This window comes from Enhydra lutris, unplaced genomic scaffold (assembly GCF_002288905.1).
Source record: "Enhydra lutris kenyoni isolate GAN:26980312 unplaced genomic scaffold, ASM228890v2 scaffoldscaffold31, whole genome shotgun sequence".
Lineage (NCBI taxonomy): Eukaryota > Metazoa > Chordata > Mammalia > Carnivora > Mustelidae > Enhydra > Enhydra lutris.
This window is the reverse complement of record NW_019154115.1, coordinates 16,045,386-16,061,510: the sequence shown is the minus strand read 5'-3', so window position 1 is coordinate 16,061,510 and position 16,125 is coordinate 16,045,386. Positions and strand designations below refer to the sequence as shown.

The 16,125-nt window shown below is 45.7% G+C and overlaps 1 protein-coding gene across 19 annotated transcripts in view; it reads right to left on the bottom strand.

Moving 5' to 3' along the window:
• Positions 1-1,164: 1,164 nt before the first annotated feature.
• LOC111153107 (tropomyosin 1) overlaps positions 1,165-16,125 on the bottom strand; it is a 28,357-nt gene continuing 13,396 nt past the window's right edge. For 4 of the 19 annotated variants that reach the window (XM_022511896.1, XM_022511901.1, XM_022511905.1 and 1 more), the window contains 6 exons: positions 13,713-13,830; positions 12,294-12,364; positions 11,462-11,537; positions 10,934-10,996; positions 10,577-10,646; positions 1,165-2,744 (listed from right to left, as the gene is read on the bottom strand). In XM_022511896.1, coding sequence (XP_022367604.1) covers positions 2,662-2,744; positions 10,577-10,646; positions 10,934-10,996; positions 11,462-11,537; positions 12,294-12,364; positions 13,713-13,830 — 481 coding nt within the window. In that variant the 3' untranslated portion in view covers positions 1,165-2,661. Of the gene's footprint in view, positions 2,745-3,213; positions 4,003-6,877; positions 9,155-10,576; positions 10,647-10,933; positions 10,997-11,461; positions 11,538-11,966; positions 12,043-12,293; positions 12,365-13,712; positions 13,831-16,125 lie in introns of those variants that run through there. The other 15 variants (XM_022511897.1, XM_022511902.1, XM_022511907.1 and 12 more) reach the window with 9 other exon arrangements.

The following is a 16,125-nucleotide window of genomic DNA, read 5'->3' as shown; positions in this document are numbered from 1 at the left end:
CTTCCAGCCTTGGTGCTCCCACTTGAAGAGCCCTTATCTTCCTCCTGACCTCACAGGGGCAGCCTGTTCAGAGATTATCACATTGGAACAGAACCAAGGTTTGTGCCATGTGGAGACCGGCTGTTCCCTCCTATCTATCAGAAAGATCAGGGAAGAATTCGTGGAATTGCCCTGATGCTTCATAAATTGGTGATTTCACCGGACCCCCGGAAGTTAGGCGGTAAAGCACTAACTAGTGGTCATGGCGGCCCCGAAGCTGACTCCACCTACATCTTCCCAGTCTCCTCCCCCAACTGTGTTTCTGGCTTCACCTGTTTCTCGCTATGTCCAGCAGTGGCTTTTCTTCTGCTGCACAACACCTGAAATAAGTGAGAGGATCCGCACAGGTCTTTGGAGTCGCATGGGCCTGAGACCTGAAGCCCGACCCCATTTCCCGGGAGCCGTGGGACTGTGCGTAGTTTCAGGGACTGTCTGAGCTTTGGGGTCTGTGTTAATGAAACAGGGACTGATGGGAAGCGGAAAGAACCCTCGTGAGGTACTTCTGACAGGTTCTGGTATAGGATATCTGAGCACAGTATTGATAACCATCGTCACGTGGGGTGAGGTCAGTGTTGTCACAGTTTGACCGAGTCAGGTAGTCAATCCCCTCCAGGGTGGTCGCTGGAGCACATGTGGCATGAGGAGGAAAAGGCAGGTGCTGGTTATCAAGCATATCCCAGGTGCTGTGCTGTGTACTTTATGACAAGGGTGCTACATTCCAGTCCCCACAGAGATACCCCGGGAGCTACGTGCTACTCTTGTCCCATTTCACAGATGAAGAATCTCAGATTCAGGGACTTGACCGGCTAGGCAGCTAATAAAGGGGAGGCCAGACCTGGCTCCCAAAGTGAACGGGTACTGGGTTCAGGAAAGGCCTCTGTGACTACAGTGAGCAGCGTTCTTGGTCTAGCTGAGGACGGGCAGCGGGGAGCCTAGGGGTGGTGAAGACGAGGCCAAGACCCAGAGCATTTCCTTGCCTCGAGCAAGGGGGACAGTTTTGAAGAAGCAGGAACCTGCAGCCTGGCCTCCAGGCTTCTTTGACTTATGTGCCCTTCCTTTCTGTGGAGAGAAAATACCTGATCAAAGGGCTTAGAAGAATAGCTACAGATATATTTTCTTTTTTTTTTTATTATGTTAGTCACCATACAGTACATCAATATTTAATACTTTTCAGTGAAAACATGATCTGTCATCCAAATGAGTTTTCGTTCATTTTCATTCTACTGAGTTCGCTTTTCAAGAGAACATCCTTTTCTGCCCCGCAGCCCAAATTTGGCCAAATTATATTGTTTGTAATCTCCTTTCGTTTGCCTGAAGTCTTCAAGAGTGACCTACGATATTTTCAGTTTTCACGTTGGAGAAAATGAAGATGTATTCGAATTTAGGACTCAGCATGAGTGAGAAAGCAGAAAATCACAAAGACCCCTTACAGTGATACTTTTAAGTAGAGTCCCATGGGTGGGGGACGAGAGCTCAGTTGGTGCATTCATTCACGACCTGATGTGTGTGCGCCACCGCTAAAGACTTAGCTGAGACTTGAGGGAAAATCCCCCAAATAGTACGACCATGGCAAAAGCCTTTATGTATGTGCAGACATGCGCCTGTAACACGGAGAAAGGCTCTTGGAGGGGGTCTTTCCTGCTGGGTTATAACTGTATCAGACCAAAGAGATGCTACCTTGAGTGCTCGGGGGAGGATGATGCACAAAATGTAGCTTCCCCCGATCTTGGAGTTACTGTTCTCAGAAACCATTCATGAGCGAAGGTAGGTCAACCACACCATCTGAAGTTCACCAAGGAAAAATGTACAAATGACAGGACCACCAAGTTTAGAAAATGTCCTACAGTGTGCATTTTATTCTATACCATTATACAATGTTTACATATAGTTATAACTCTTAAATGTTTTTTCTTTACCAATTGTACGTAGTGCCTAAATCTTTCATTTTAACATGGAGAAATGGAGAGTGGAAAACCACACTGAATGCTATCCTACAAGTTGTAATGAGCCGCAAGTGTGCCAATGAGAAGGAGACAGAAGTCTTACAAGAGCAGCGTGCCTTACAAATCCCTGGATTTAGTGAATTCAGGCATACAGGACCCACAGCCTCATCTTGTAGTAAAACTCAAGACAAAATAAATTAGTGTTGGACAGAATTCTAAATTGTACAATACTGAATGAAAGACCACAGTGGGGCTTTTTGTTTAAAGTAGCACCAATCCACACCTGATTGTGTTTTCAACATTAATCTGCCTGTTGAATACATCGTTGGCACTTTTGAGTGGAAATCTTTCTGCTTTCATGAGGATTCCTGGGCTGGCTGAGTACCCTGTGTTGCAAAACTCTCTATGAAGTGTGGCAATGGCAACCTGGGAAATGGCACATTTAAGTCATTATGGCCCTGCCACGGGCTCACCATTGTGTGTGTGTGTGTGTGTGTTTTCTCCCCATCCCCTGATCTAGCTGGTATTTTGTGGATGTTTTCTGTGACAGTGTAAAAGTAAATAAAAATGCGTTTAAGGGGTTTCATGGTAAGCATGGTGTTTCAAAACAAAACAAAACAAAAAACAAAATAAAACAACAGAACAACATGAAAGAATGTGGTCGCAGCTAAGGAGGTTTTCACATGTTGTTTAACTCCAGTAAAGTCTGATCCAGCATCTGATGCATACTAAGGTTTTCTTCTTTGGCATGAGCCACTTTCTCTGTGGTGGGATTAGAAAATTAAGTCATGAATAGCTGCACTTTGGACACAGCGGCGGTTCACTCGTTTATGCAGGCAAACATCAGTCACAAACAAAGATGAGAGGATTAGGACAAGGCATGCTGGTAAGATATTACTCAATTCCAGACAAGGACCTACAAAGGGGGAAGACGGCTTTGACCCAAAGGAACCACAGGCACAGCAGGCTCTCATAGAGCGGAGCGGACAGGGGAACCTTTGCCAAGGATCCACTCAGAATACAGTGCAGGTGGGGCTTGGCGGAGGTCCACGGGCCGTACGCCGTGGGGCCGGGCAGGGGTGCTTGCCGCGCTGAAGTTAATACAGCAGACATTTCTGAGTTACAGGCAGTTAAAGGTCTGGGAGCTGTGTTGTAACACAATCTCACAGAAGACAAGGATGACGTAAGTGGGTTTTCTGACAACTTTTAGAATGATTTATTTCTCTTGCTCATTTAAAAAAAAAAAAGAATATCAACATATTTCATGCACACTTCAGTAGAACATTCTCTAACTATTCTTATAGTGTTCTATTTATTAAGAGCATGACATTCTCACCAGATTCCAACAACACCATTAGACGGAATAAAAGCATACCTTTCAGACAATCAGGGACTTCTGACATGAGCTCCTGTTTTCAAAAGCTATTTTGCCCAAGCATAGGTACATTTAATCAAACACTATACCAGATATTATGAAATTAGGAATATGAGTATGTAATAGCTATATATATATTATATATATTGTACCCTAATTTATATATAATATATATATACGTATATGTGTGTATAGTTACTCCTCTGCTTTGGCTTTCTAATTAAAAGCAGGACTCAGTTCTCTGTAGGAAACAGAAAACAATTTTTGGTCCTCTTTATGTATCAGTTTAAACAAGAGGACCGGCAGTTGCTGAATTGTTATAAATATTTAATCCATATACATATACATAATTTTACGACAAAAGCGGTTTCGGGGTTTAGGGAGAACTTAGTTATTCCAGATATAAGAGGAAAATGCAGGTGAAACCAGCTTTCTCGCTAATTCCTTCCATGTACAATTCTGCAGAAAGCAAGTGTTGTCAGCCCTATCAGTTGAAGGTACGGCAGTCTTAGATTTCCTGCCCATGGGCTCCATTCCTAGAAATCAGCCCAAGCTCTTTCCCACTTAGAGCTTAATCCTCATTCAGAGCCAGCTTTAGTTGGTTAGTTAGGCGGCGGTTTTGCTCAAGTTGCTGGTAGAGTTGATCTGTACAGGTCAGCAAGCAGGTTAGCAGAAGAGAGGAGGCAGAAGGAAGAGAGAAGTTAGCCAGACTTGGTAAAAAAGTTAACAGACAGCACACAGAGATACCTCGGTCACCGGCCAGGCAGCTCACCCTTCCCCGGTGGTCATCTGTCCCATGCCCAGGAAGGGGAGGCGGTAAAGGCCTGGCAGATTGAGGAGGAGCCAGGATTTCTCACTTGGTGGCCGGGGAGGAAAAGGGAGTGACAGGGGTGAGGGAGGGAGAGAGGGAGAGAGGGAGAGAGAGAGAGAGAGAGAGGGGAGATATTCCTCTTGCACCTTATTAAAACCACTGTGTGAAGGAGCCACCGGCAGCTCCCGGCAACAGCCCGAGGAACCACGGCAGAGCAACAGAGTGGAGATTTTACAGTGAAACCTCAACCCACACCATTTTGCTCACCTCTTCCCAGAACCCCTTTCACCTGCACTCCTGGGGCTGGCTCTCCTTTCAGGAAGTACCAAGAGGGGCCCCAGGGGCTGCTGCATTCATAGTTTCTGAAATGCAGAGCAAAGTCCCCTGTCCCTCCCCCAGTCACCACCATACAGGGTGCTACCCTACTCAAATAACAAAACCAACCAGCACTCATCTCCACGCCAGACTTAAAATTCATTTGCTTACTTCTTGAAGAGAATGGCATTCATGTGTGGTGCGGGATGGAGGCACAGAGACAAACACCCACAGGGAGAGGAGTGCAATGTCAATTTTACACAAGGGCCTGTAATCTGCTCACACGGCAGGGAGGCCGACCACAGCTGTCAGGCTGCATGATGATGCAGGGGATGCTGCCAAAATGACAAGAACCTGGCACTCACCACGAAATGCTGGAGGATACACAACTCGTTCAAATGACTGTGACAACCTGGACCCAGAAATTCCACTTACTGATCTTGAAAAGCTGACAATCCTACCCCTGGGGAGAATGCAACCATCCAGCCTCTGGCTCACAGCTGTGCTGGGAAATTAACCAGTCTTATTTCAGCTTCCTCTCCTAAGTGGTAGGAGATGGGGAAAGAGGTCCTGTGCACTAGGGCACTATTCTAGCTTAAAGTATCTGCTACCCTGTCCTCTTCGCTCATCCCCATTCTCTGGCTATTCAAAACCCTAGTCAAACATCACCTTCTCCATGTAGCTCCAAATGTACACCATCTAGGAGTTCAGACACGCTTCACTCCTCTGCCTTTCAGCAAAATGGCCAGCTCATCGGGCCAAAGAACATTTCAGGCTCATCTCTTCACACCTCCACTGCCTTCCACAATGTCTTGGGTAAGGGACGTGGCTCTGAGGTTGCAAATCTAAACCCCATCGGCACATTCACACGAACACATGCCGGTAGGCACATATATATCTCAGTTTGCGGAGCCCATGTCTGGCCAAACAGGAATGAAAGAACTTTAGAGAAACCCTAGAGAGCCCCAAGAGTCAATGAGAACTCAGTTTAAATGACAGCTGTCCCTACCACATCCCCTTGTGGACCTGTTCCACTGCAGCTGTCATGGAGCTGTCTGGCCGGGTAGGCTGAGGGCAGGGACCAGAAACAGTTACACATTTGGAAGGGTTTCCCCCTCCTGTCCTACCTCCCAGATGTCTGGAGCCTCTAGTGCTCAGAGTCAGCAATGCTTTCTGTTTGGTCCTACCAGGCTCTTGCAGCAGCAACAGCTATGGTCTGGCCCTGTGAACTGGAAACCTGGGCCCTGACAATTTCTAGACAGAATCAAGTTGCTACTTAGCCTCCTGTGAACCTGTACGTTCGTGGGCTATTGTAGATCTGCCTTCTTGAACCATCAGTTTCCCATTTTCCCTTGCAGAATGTTCTCACAGATAGTGTGAAACTCTCTGGAAGGGTTTCCAAAGGAAAAAAAAGAAAAAAAGAAAAAAAAAGACGTGCCTCCAGAATTAACTGTACGTCTGCTCAGCAGAACTTTAAGACTCTTCATTTTGTCTATAAGCAGGAAGCGGGGTTCACTCACAGAAGGACCCACTTCTATCACAAGGAGTTAAAAACAAAAGAAAAAAAGGCAGGAGTCATAGTCAAAAGCATACAAAAGGAGGTTGGGAAAAAAATCCATGAAATTGTAGAAGTCTGCACTCTCAAGGGACAGACAAAGACTCTAGATTCTAAATTTTAGACGTCTACTATACCGCTATTAAAATGCCTTAATATGTGGTCCTCTTAAAGAGTATTTTTCTTCTGCTCTAAAGTCCTTGGAGAGTGACTGATATTATCTTCAGTTTGTCTAAATTTATTTGAGTATAGTGGTATATAGCAACCCTCTTAGGCTAACAAAAACAGATGAAAATCACCCACATTTAAAACACAGGAGAAGTAGAGCCAGACTGTTGAGGATGCAGAAATGTTGGGAATTAAGAAACAAAAGTCCACACCATTTGAAAGTTCTAATTTTGCAATGTGTTTCTCTTTGAAAACCACTTCGCTGCTGTTTTTGAAGTGAACTAGTAAAGCCTAAATATAACTGTATTCTGAACAATTTCTAACGCTTTCAGGAAAAAAAAAAATCAACTCTAATGGCTATACTTCAAAAATGTCTACAAATGAAAGAAAAAAACCCAGCCATTATCACAAATATCATATACATACAAACCCTCCTAAAAAAAATATGTGATGTCCTTGAGGGCACAAAAAGGAACCTTGACTTAAATGTTACCATACTTAGAAAACTTAAGGGGCGCCTGGGTGGCTCAGTTAGTTAAGTGTCTGCCTTTGGCTCAGGCCATGATCCTGGGGTCCTGAGATCAAGTCCTACGTCAGGCTCCCTGCTCAGTAGGCAGTCTGCTTCTCCCTCTGCCCCTCCCCACAGCTTGTGCTCTTGCTCTCAAATAAATAAATAAAATCTTAAAAAAAAAAACAACAAAAACTTATGGAGCCATGTCATGATCAAAATGAAGGTGGCTGAGTAATGAATCAAAGCTTTAACTGTTCTTTGGGCTGTGAAAGGATGATCAACAATAACCTCAACTACGACTGCCTGGATCCAAGTTCTTGTCCGAGATGCTGGTAAGTGAATTCCCGGCACTGTGGGCCGCTAGTCAGCCACGTCCCTGCAAGCAGGGCCACCTCAGCATTCACGCAAGGGGCTCACCACATCCCACACCAAACTTCTGGCAGAACGAGACACTGCTCAAGGCACGTCTTCTCACTTCTGCAAGCAACGTCCCCTGTGTGGACATTCTCAATGAGGACTACATACCAGAACCATCACCTTCTCAAAAACACAGGACAAACACCTCCCCCCCCCCGCCACGGATTCCCAGGCCTCACTCTAACCCCTGCAAACTATAACTCTCAGGGGGACCCACGCAGGAGTATTTTTTAAAAGTTCCGTAAGGAACTACCACTTTAGAAACTTAATATTAATGTTCAGCATGGAAAGAAAAAAAAAGGAGCAGCCAAAAACTAACCCTCATATACGTGAAGTAGACTTGTAGTTTCATTCAGTGTTGAAATGAAAAATGTCAATAAATAAGGAGTAAAAAGAAGAGCAAACAGAAACAGCTTGCACAGTGTTTATTTGACACTGAAACGAGGAGCTTCTGTACAATGGAAAGCAGTGTGCCTGGCCCTTAGGCTGGAGGCTAAAGGAACGAGCCAGGTCAGCTGGAGAAGAGACAGACTGCAGAGCTCAGAGAGGTGGGACAGCCAGCTTGATGAAGGGGTCTCGGGAGAAGTGAAGCAAAGAAACTTATCTGCATGAGGAGAAAAGGTGGGAGAAAAAGAAAACAAGTGGCACAATGGTAAAAGGAAAACCAAACTAACAGAGGCAAGCAGCACTTGACACACACGCCAGAAGCAGACATGCAAACCCGCTGCCAGCCGCACCTGCAGGAGGATGTCCATCCTCACCCACCAGCGTCAGGACCCAAGGCCAGCACGCGCCCCTCTGCGTCAGGGGCCGTTGCTGAGAAGGCCCAAGAACAGAGTTTAAGGCTTTAAGCTAACCCACCTTTCAGAATAGTTAATCATACGCGGTGATTCCCCTCTAGAATCACATTTTAGCATTGGAAGAGACCTTATAGACAGAGGTTCTGACTCACTCCCACATTTACAAATGAGGGAAGGGAGGATGGAATTCTCTCTACTTTCCACGGGGACAATCAGTCTCCCTCATGGTGATGTGGAGGTTCTAAAACCTGTGACGTGGCAGGCATGGGCCATACCCTTCAGGCAACCATTTTCCTGCATGGGTGGGTCTGGAAATTTCCAGGTTAGATGGATTTCAGTGCCATATTATTAGAATGAAGGGAACCCTCTGTGGAAAGCTCCAGGTTAGAGTTTAAAGAGAAGAAGGATGCTTGGGTCTGGTTAGCAATATGCGGATTAGTTGTGTGTGCTCAGAGTTCTCATGAGAACACGGGATCTACTTCAACTCTCACTGCCTCACACAGTTAAGTTGGGTCATGAACTCCCAACTCATACCAGGCAATCAGAGTTTTATTTCCCAATTCTTTGACACCAACTGTGGTGCTCATTGTGAATATTTCAATTCCTTTTAACTAAACACAGAAAATTAAAGGCTCTAGTATTCAGCAGATGAACCATTTCTCTCCAGAATTCTTAAAAGCAAGGAAGAGATGATCTCTCACAGCACCATTCCTTAGGCTGTACCAGATCAATTTCCTCTCAGTTCATCAGTAACCGGACACTTTTGGGTTCCTTTTTGACATCTCCGGGAAGTTCCTCAAATTATACGTATGGCCTTTTAATTTTACTTGAGCCTAGTTTACCTAAAATGGCAGCCCTCGAGTCCGTCCTATTTTAGTTCACTGCTTGGTGGGAACCATCTAGCTCAGAGATTGTGAAAGAAACAGATTCTGAAAGGAAAATGATTTGTACAGACAGACTGAATCTGCTTGGTTTTTCTATTAGTAGAATGTGAGCAAAAACCAACTATCCTAGGTGATGCAGAGAATAAACAGAAAGGCGTGAAGACAGAGCTTCTGGAAGTAGAGAAGGGAGCAGTGGTGAGTTTATCGTATTAGCGTGAGGGCACGGATGTGAGCAGGCAGGGTGGATGAACATTTACATGGAAGTCATATCGTTGAGAGCGTGGTCCAGCTCCTCGCTGATGGCTTTGTACTTCAGTTTCTGAGCGTACAGCTCGTCTATGACCACGAAGTGGAAGGCAGAGGTGCAAGGGCATGGAGAGTGATCAAGAGATGGAGGGTGAGCGGGGGTGGCGTGGACGCCATCCCGACACAGCAGCAAGAAAGGGGCAGTGCATGAAGGAAGTGGTATCGCAGCAGGTGGCCAATGCAGGAGGCGTGCGTTTTGGTTTTAAATGAATTGAAACAAAAACAAAAAGAACAAAAGCCATTAGAAAATAAAACAAGAGAGACCCAATATGAAAATCATCACAAATATGGTTGGTCTAGCAGTAAACCAGATTAAACCCTAAATGAAACCACAGAAGGCTATCTGCTGGGTGGGCGACCGGACACCTCTCCTGTCTACAGCCCTGTTTTCATGGCTCTGGAGCAGGGAGCCACCTGCGACTATAAACAGTGGGGAAAATATCCAAGGGCAGTGTTTCGGAAGAACAATTTGTGACTCTGGTCTGTCATCCGGATCTGGCTCCGCCCTCCAACCACTGATTTCCTGACCAAACCAGACTCCTGCGATATCGGTTTCTGAGGACCCTGGGATATGCTCCTGGGGGTCTTGCTAAGCTACCCAGCTCCCGGTCCAGGGGAGCGAGGGGAGCCACACAGTGGAGGGTGGTGCTGCGCCAAGTCTGCAGTGTAGTCTCTGTAACGATGAGGTTTTCATTCTTTGCTGCACTCTGGCAGGCTGTTTTGCAACCATCTGTCACCCTCTCTTTCCCACCAGCTTGGTTCTCATCGGCACCAACATCCGGTGCCTTCGCCAGCCCCTTCTGCCTTTCTTGTCCATTTTAAATATTTCCCTTTCTATTCTTTTTCACAGTTGACCCTCCACAAGCCTCAGAGTTCAACATTTAGGATTTCTGTGAGACAAAGGTGGGTGTCACTTAAACAAAACCTACATACCTTAGGGGAAAAGGGCTTAAATATAATCTCAAAAAACAATGTCCTATTATCCCCACACCCCTTCCAGAATGTGGAGCATCTGCCAAGATATGAAGGACTTAAACCCCACCGTTACATTGGATTCTTACTTGGAAGACGAGTTGTGTCTAAAAACAAATCCATGCCGCTCTGACAAATAGGAGGGATCACTAAGCAGAAAATATGCTAGTCGCTCTCCCCTACAATCACCTCACCCACAGTGACAAATAAACCTGCCACACTTCCCAGAGTGTGAAGTCAAAGCTGGATGGCAGCTGCCGTTACAGAGGGACGGACCTCATCTGCTGGCTAGCAGTCGTCTGGTGAGCAGAGGACTCAGGTCCAAGAGTTTAAGAGCCACAGAATGAAAACCCCAGAGGGCAGACAGGAAGAATGTGCAAAAGCAAAGAAGTGTATCAATGAGGGTGCACTTGGATTGGAAAACTGCTTTGCGAGTTCAGTAGTCAACCGTAAGAATGGAATTAAAACTTAAGATCTTACCTTCTAAGTCATCAATGCTTTTCTCCAATTTAGTTACTGACCTCTCTGCAAACTCAGCCCGAGTCTCGGCCTGTAATGATTTCATTTATTTCAATCAAACTTGGGAAGTTTTATATTGCTAGTAGCTACACATACAGGGAGAACCAGAGAATGAAAATCAAGGACAGCACCCATGAAACGGGTCTGGAACGGCCTGTCAGTCAGTCACGAGCACAGCACATTAAACCCAGGACCACCTCTAAATATCCCTGACTGGGCTCACCATACTTTTGAGATGGAGGAGCCCTGACCAGATCCATTAAAAACGGGACTCAGTTAAAATCCAGTTGGCGTCATCTGAAACACTCATAGTATTACCTCCTTCAGCTTGTCAGAAAGGACCTTGATCTCTTCCTCATATTTGTCTTCCTTCTGCGAGTACTGTAATTAGAAAGAGCATTCCAGATGTCAGGCCCCCGTTCACTCTAGACTCAGGTCTTCTAATACAAAGAACGTGCCAGCCCAGCCAACAGATGTTGAGGATCTCTTAGGAGGTAATGGAGCCTCGGGTATCAAATGGCACACTACAATACATACTCTGTTTTCCTGCCTATTGTTTTACATGGGATAAGAATGAGATAACTCGGCCATGTGGCGTTTGGTTTAAATTAAATTGTTACAGACGACTCACATGCTCAACATAAAATACGTTCTCTACTGAAGAAAAAAACAAAAAGACTGTTATCCAATACCCATCAGGAAATCACCTCAAAATGATGCCATTTGCTAAGGAAAATGCCTAAGGGACAGTTGCTTTCATCGGCGGGGCCTCAGACGAGAAAGAGCGAGCCTGTGCTGAGCAGCTCTGAGGAGACGCCTTTCCCCCACACCGTGCTCCTGGCCTACCTTCTCAGCCTGAGCCTCCAGTGACTTCAGGTTGTTCGTCACAGTTTTCAATTCTTCTTCAAGCTCGGCACATTTGCTAACGTTTTCGATCAGAGGCAGAAAGGGTGGGAGACAAGCCCAAGGAGGGAGGAGAGAAAAAGGAGAGGGATGGGAAAAAGTGAGAACTGAGTCCTAGAGAACAAAGGGCTGCCTTAAAGTAGCCAAATCGTCAGGTATTAAAACACTCCATTTTGCCAAGGACACTGTCCCCAACCTCGCAACAGTACAAAGGCAGGGTGACAAAATCCAACAACTCTGAAGGGTGATAATTTGGCTTCTTTTTTGGCTGCACCAAAGAGCATTTATGAAGGAAAAACAAAGAAGTATAAAGGGCCCAAAGAAAGCACTTAAAGCAGGACAGAAGACAGCAGCGGGTGTCGTTATACCAAACGAACCAGGAAACACTGGAAGCTGAAAGACGTCTGGATTGCAGTTAAACCTAAAACCACACATGAGCCATCAGTACCTTATCCTCTGCAGCCATTAATGCTTTCAAGGTCTGATCCATTATTCTTAATTGTTCTTCCAGCTGTCGGACTTGGCTGTTAGTGGACACAGGAAATGCACAAGGCCATTCTCAACATCAGTGTGCAGGTAAGGCATGCAGTGACACACGCATTCACACAGACGCCCCACGCGAGTCCTCCGTGTTCCGCACTGGCATCCCCGGCAGATGAGTGCCAGAGGAGCCCGGAGCCGGAACAGGGCAATGTGCAGCTGCCAGCAGGTCATGCCGTTTAGTCACTGCTCCGGAGTACGCCACGTACAGCAGGCTGGCACCGGGCCCGCTTACCTTTCCGAGAGTTCGGCCCGCTCCTCCGCGCGTTCCAGGTCACTCTCAATGATGACCAGCTTACGGGCCACCTGCAGCACGAGACACAACATGCACACATACACACCATGGGGCTGACAAGCTCTGAGGAAAAGGGCAGGCCACTGAAGCGGGTCCTGGATCCTCCAGCCCCTAGATGTTCCTACAGACCAATAAGATGACCCTCTTTCCCCTGGACTGGAGAGAAGCCACCTCTACCAGAAGAACCAATGGAGGGTAGACCAGAGGCTTTTGCCCACAAAGACCCAGAATGGTTGGTTTTGAGTAGGCAGTGTCATTTTAAGTCTGACCCAGGTGAAGTCCATGTAATTACACAGCAGCCAGCCAAAGTGTGGAAGGAGGGAGAGAGAAAATTCACCATCTCAAAAATAGCCGCATGATGAGACAGGATGCGTTTGATGCTGTCAAGGTAGGGACTGACAAAAAACACTGAAAATAATCCTGAGAACCCTATCAATTTAGAGCTCTGTACCTCAACCTCCTCTTTGTGGAGGAGGTTAAAAATGACAACCGAAGAGCAACAGAAGCTAACAAGAGATGAGCTGGTAAGATGACTAATCAAGTCAACTCGGTGTTCAGTGGAGGAAAGAAACTGAGAGAACGGATCCTCTGAAGCATTTCTGGAAGTAGCAGTAAATAATAATGGTGGTCGTAATAATACAGTGGTCGTAATAATAATATAGTGGTAATAATATTACTGGAAGTAGTAGGAATAATAATAATAATAATAATGGTGGTCATAATAATAATTATAATGGAAAAAAAGGAATGTAGTACCATTTTAAGATAGCTATGAATGAACACAAGTCATATTAGTTTTGTTATCATAGGAGGTTGTTCTCATGGGGACATGACCAGAAGCTGATCCACCTGTGAACCTCTCTTGACAGTGGAATTCTACCATCCTGAAAAGGGAGGAAAGATTGAAAAGGGCCTCTTGAATCTACATGGCCTTCAGTGCATGGACTTGTCTTTATGCTGCCTGAACGGGATGGTGCTAGGCAAATCACACCAGGAAGAGTGGCCTACATGGTGACAACACCAGAGGCTTTTTCCACAAGGACAAGAGGCCCAACTCTCCCTTCTCCTGGCCAAAGTTCTCTTGTCCTGGTCTGGGGGTTGCAAAGGTGGGGGATCATGGGGAAAGCTTCAGTCCTTCTCAGTGCTATGGAGGCTTCATGATAAAGCCTGGGATCCCCTAGGAGGATCAAATCACAACTGTTTTCTGGAGACAAAGGAACTCTGCTTCTTAAAACCATCCATTTCCACCAACAAAGCAGACTGTTTCCCTAAAGAGCACAAGGCTGTAAGCACTGCTCCCCGGCCCCCACCGAGGCCACTGCTAGGGAGTCCACGAGGCTTTGGGCCCCAAGATCTGACCTCTTCATACTTGCGGTCGGCATCTTCAGCGATGTGCTTGGCCTCTTTCAGTTGGATCTCCTGAATTTCCATTTTCTCCTCGTCTTTTTGGGCTCGACTTTCAATGACTTTCATGCCTCTGAAAAGGAAGACAAGCAGGAAGACCCAAGGTTTAGAGACGACCAACATAAACCCACACCGCACTGCATGGGTTTGTGCGGCCTGGTGTAACTGGCAGACCAAAACAGAGCACAGAGCCACTTTTACTTTCCAAACCATGAGGCAAGAGTTTCCAGAGCTGAGGGCAAAAAAAGCCATACACTTCTCTGTTTATTGTGAATGAAACCTCACTTTTGATACTGGTGAAACTGTCCAGGGATCTAATGCTAAATGAAAGGTACCACATCAGGATCCTGTTAGAAGCTGGGAGGCATGGAAACAGGAAAAGCCAACATACCTGACTTGCTATACAAATAATGGGATTTCTTCCTTTTACTGGTGGGAAGCTTCAGCTTGAAAATGGACCGAAGTTATAACAAAAACATACTTGTCTTCATGTACTTTTTCCTATAAAGAAGGTAGCTGTTCTCATCCCATTAGCTACAAATGTAAATATCAGATTGAACCATATGAGCCTGGTGATACTTGAGGATGTTAGACCTGTAAAAATGGCAATTTCATATGGGTCAACCTATACTTTAGGTAAGAAACTATGAATTTTGCCTTTAATAGAATTCTTTCATAATAGACATGTTGAGAAACAGACTGATACCAATATCTACGCTGATATGTAAGTTTGAATCCCACGGTGTTAAGTTTTGGAAAATGTTAATTGTTCTGTAATATACTACAGTTTTATGGAATAAGTCATGTTAAAATGGGATTCATTTAGCAAAATCTAAGCAGGCAGTTCAGATAAATAAATCACTATTTTTTTGATGAAGCACTACGGTATATATTCGAAGACTGAGATTCAAGCCTTGGCTTGGCCATAAATTCACTGTCAGATTTGGGAAGGCTGTATCAACTACTAAGCCCTTGTTTCTCATTTATAAAATGAGGGGGCTGGGGTAAACAACCTCTAAATTCCTTTTTACTAAAAAGTCTAACATTGCCAGATTGCCTTTTAGGTTCACTAAAAAGTATATTTCAGGAAGAATCGGCCACAGAACCACTGCGATGTGTGCACTGTAAGAGATGATGAGTCATCCTAAGGAATTCCAAAACTCTTGGTTTAGGAAGAAACAATAAGCAGCAGTGAATAATGAGTTGGGAACTTCAACTTAAAAGCTTCTTGAATCTTCAAGTCTGAAATCACTCCTTATCTCTGGCAGCAGGGAGCAGAAACTCACTTTTATCGAAGAGAGAAGAGAAATACAAAGAATGGCTGAGTGCATTCACCTGCCCAGATCCCAGCACAGAGCCACTCACCCAGGGTTCTGAGCCACCACACTACTCTCGTGTCCCTCCAGCTGGGAGAACTCTCTCTCATCTCGTGGAGCTGTGCTGGGACTGCTTCTGGGCAACATGAATACATGAGCCCGAGCAGCTGAGCAGAGGAGAAAAATGCCTTTTAGCATGCACGGAGCTATGCTGGTCTCTATGGCTCTATGGTCTCTATGGCTCTCCTTTCCTACCCCAAAGCTGAATCTTGGAGCAGTCAGGCAGGCAGAACCAGGTTACAGGGAGCAGGCTCAGAACCCACAGGTAGCTGACTGTCTACATGTGCACGAGTGTCTTACCAGTGTTACTAAGTCCAAAACAATTTACTGTCACTGATCATATTTCTGTTTTATTGGTGCTGCCTCTTCTACTTATCTGTTGGGTTAGTTGACCACTGAGAGTCCCTGGTTCATTTATCCAGGCACAGTCTTCTCTGAGTATTTTAAAATAAAGTGTATCGGGGCACCTGGGTGGCTCAGTGGGTTAGAGCCTCTGCCTTCGGCTCAGGTCATGATCCCAGGGTCCTGGGATCGAGCCCCACATTGGGCTCTCTGCTCTTCGGGGAGCCTGCTTTCTCCTCTCTCTTTCCGCCTGCCTCTCTGCCTACTTGTGATCTCTGTCTGTCAAATAAAAAAAATAAAATAAAATAAAAAATAAAGTGTATCTTTTAAAAAATGCCTAACTTCTCTGTGGTCAGCAAGAATGAAAGAACCAGCAGGCATCCCTAGAATAGCTCATTTAAATGTCCATGTCCCTCACCGGACAGTGAGCTCTAGGAGGGCAGGAATAGGGTCTTTTTCTTCCTTGTAACCTCAGGGTTTAAAACAGTACTTGGCACACAGGCGCCCCACTAACGTTAAACGAACAAACCCAGTAAAATTATACCTGGCATCGACTGAGGAAACGATCCCACCAGGGGACTATAAAACTCTTAAGCCCTGTGGGGGAAGCCCTCCTGTCACACCTGGGAAAGGTGGGCTGGGAGAGGCGC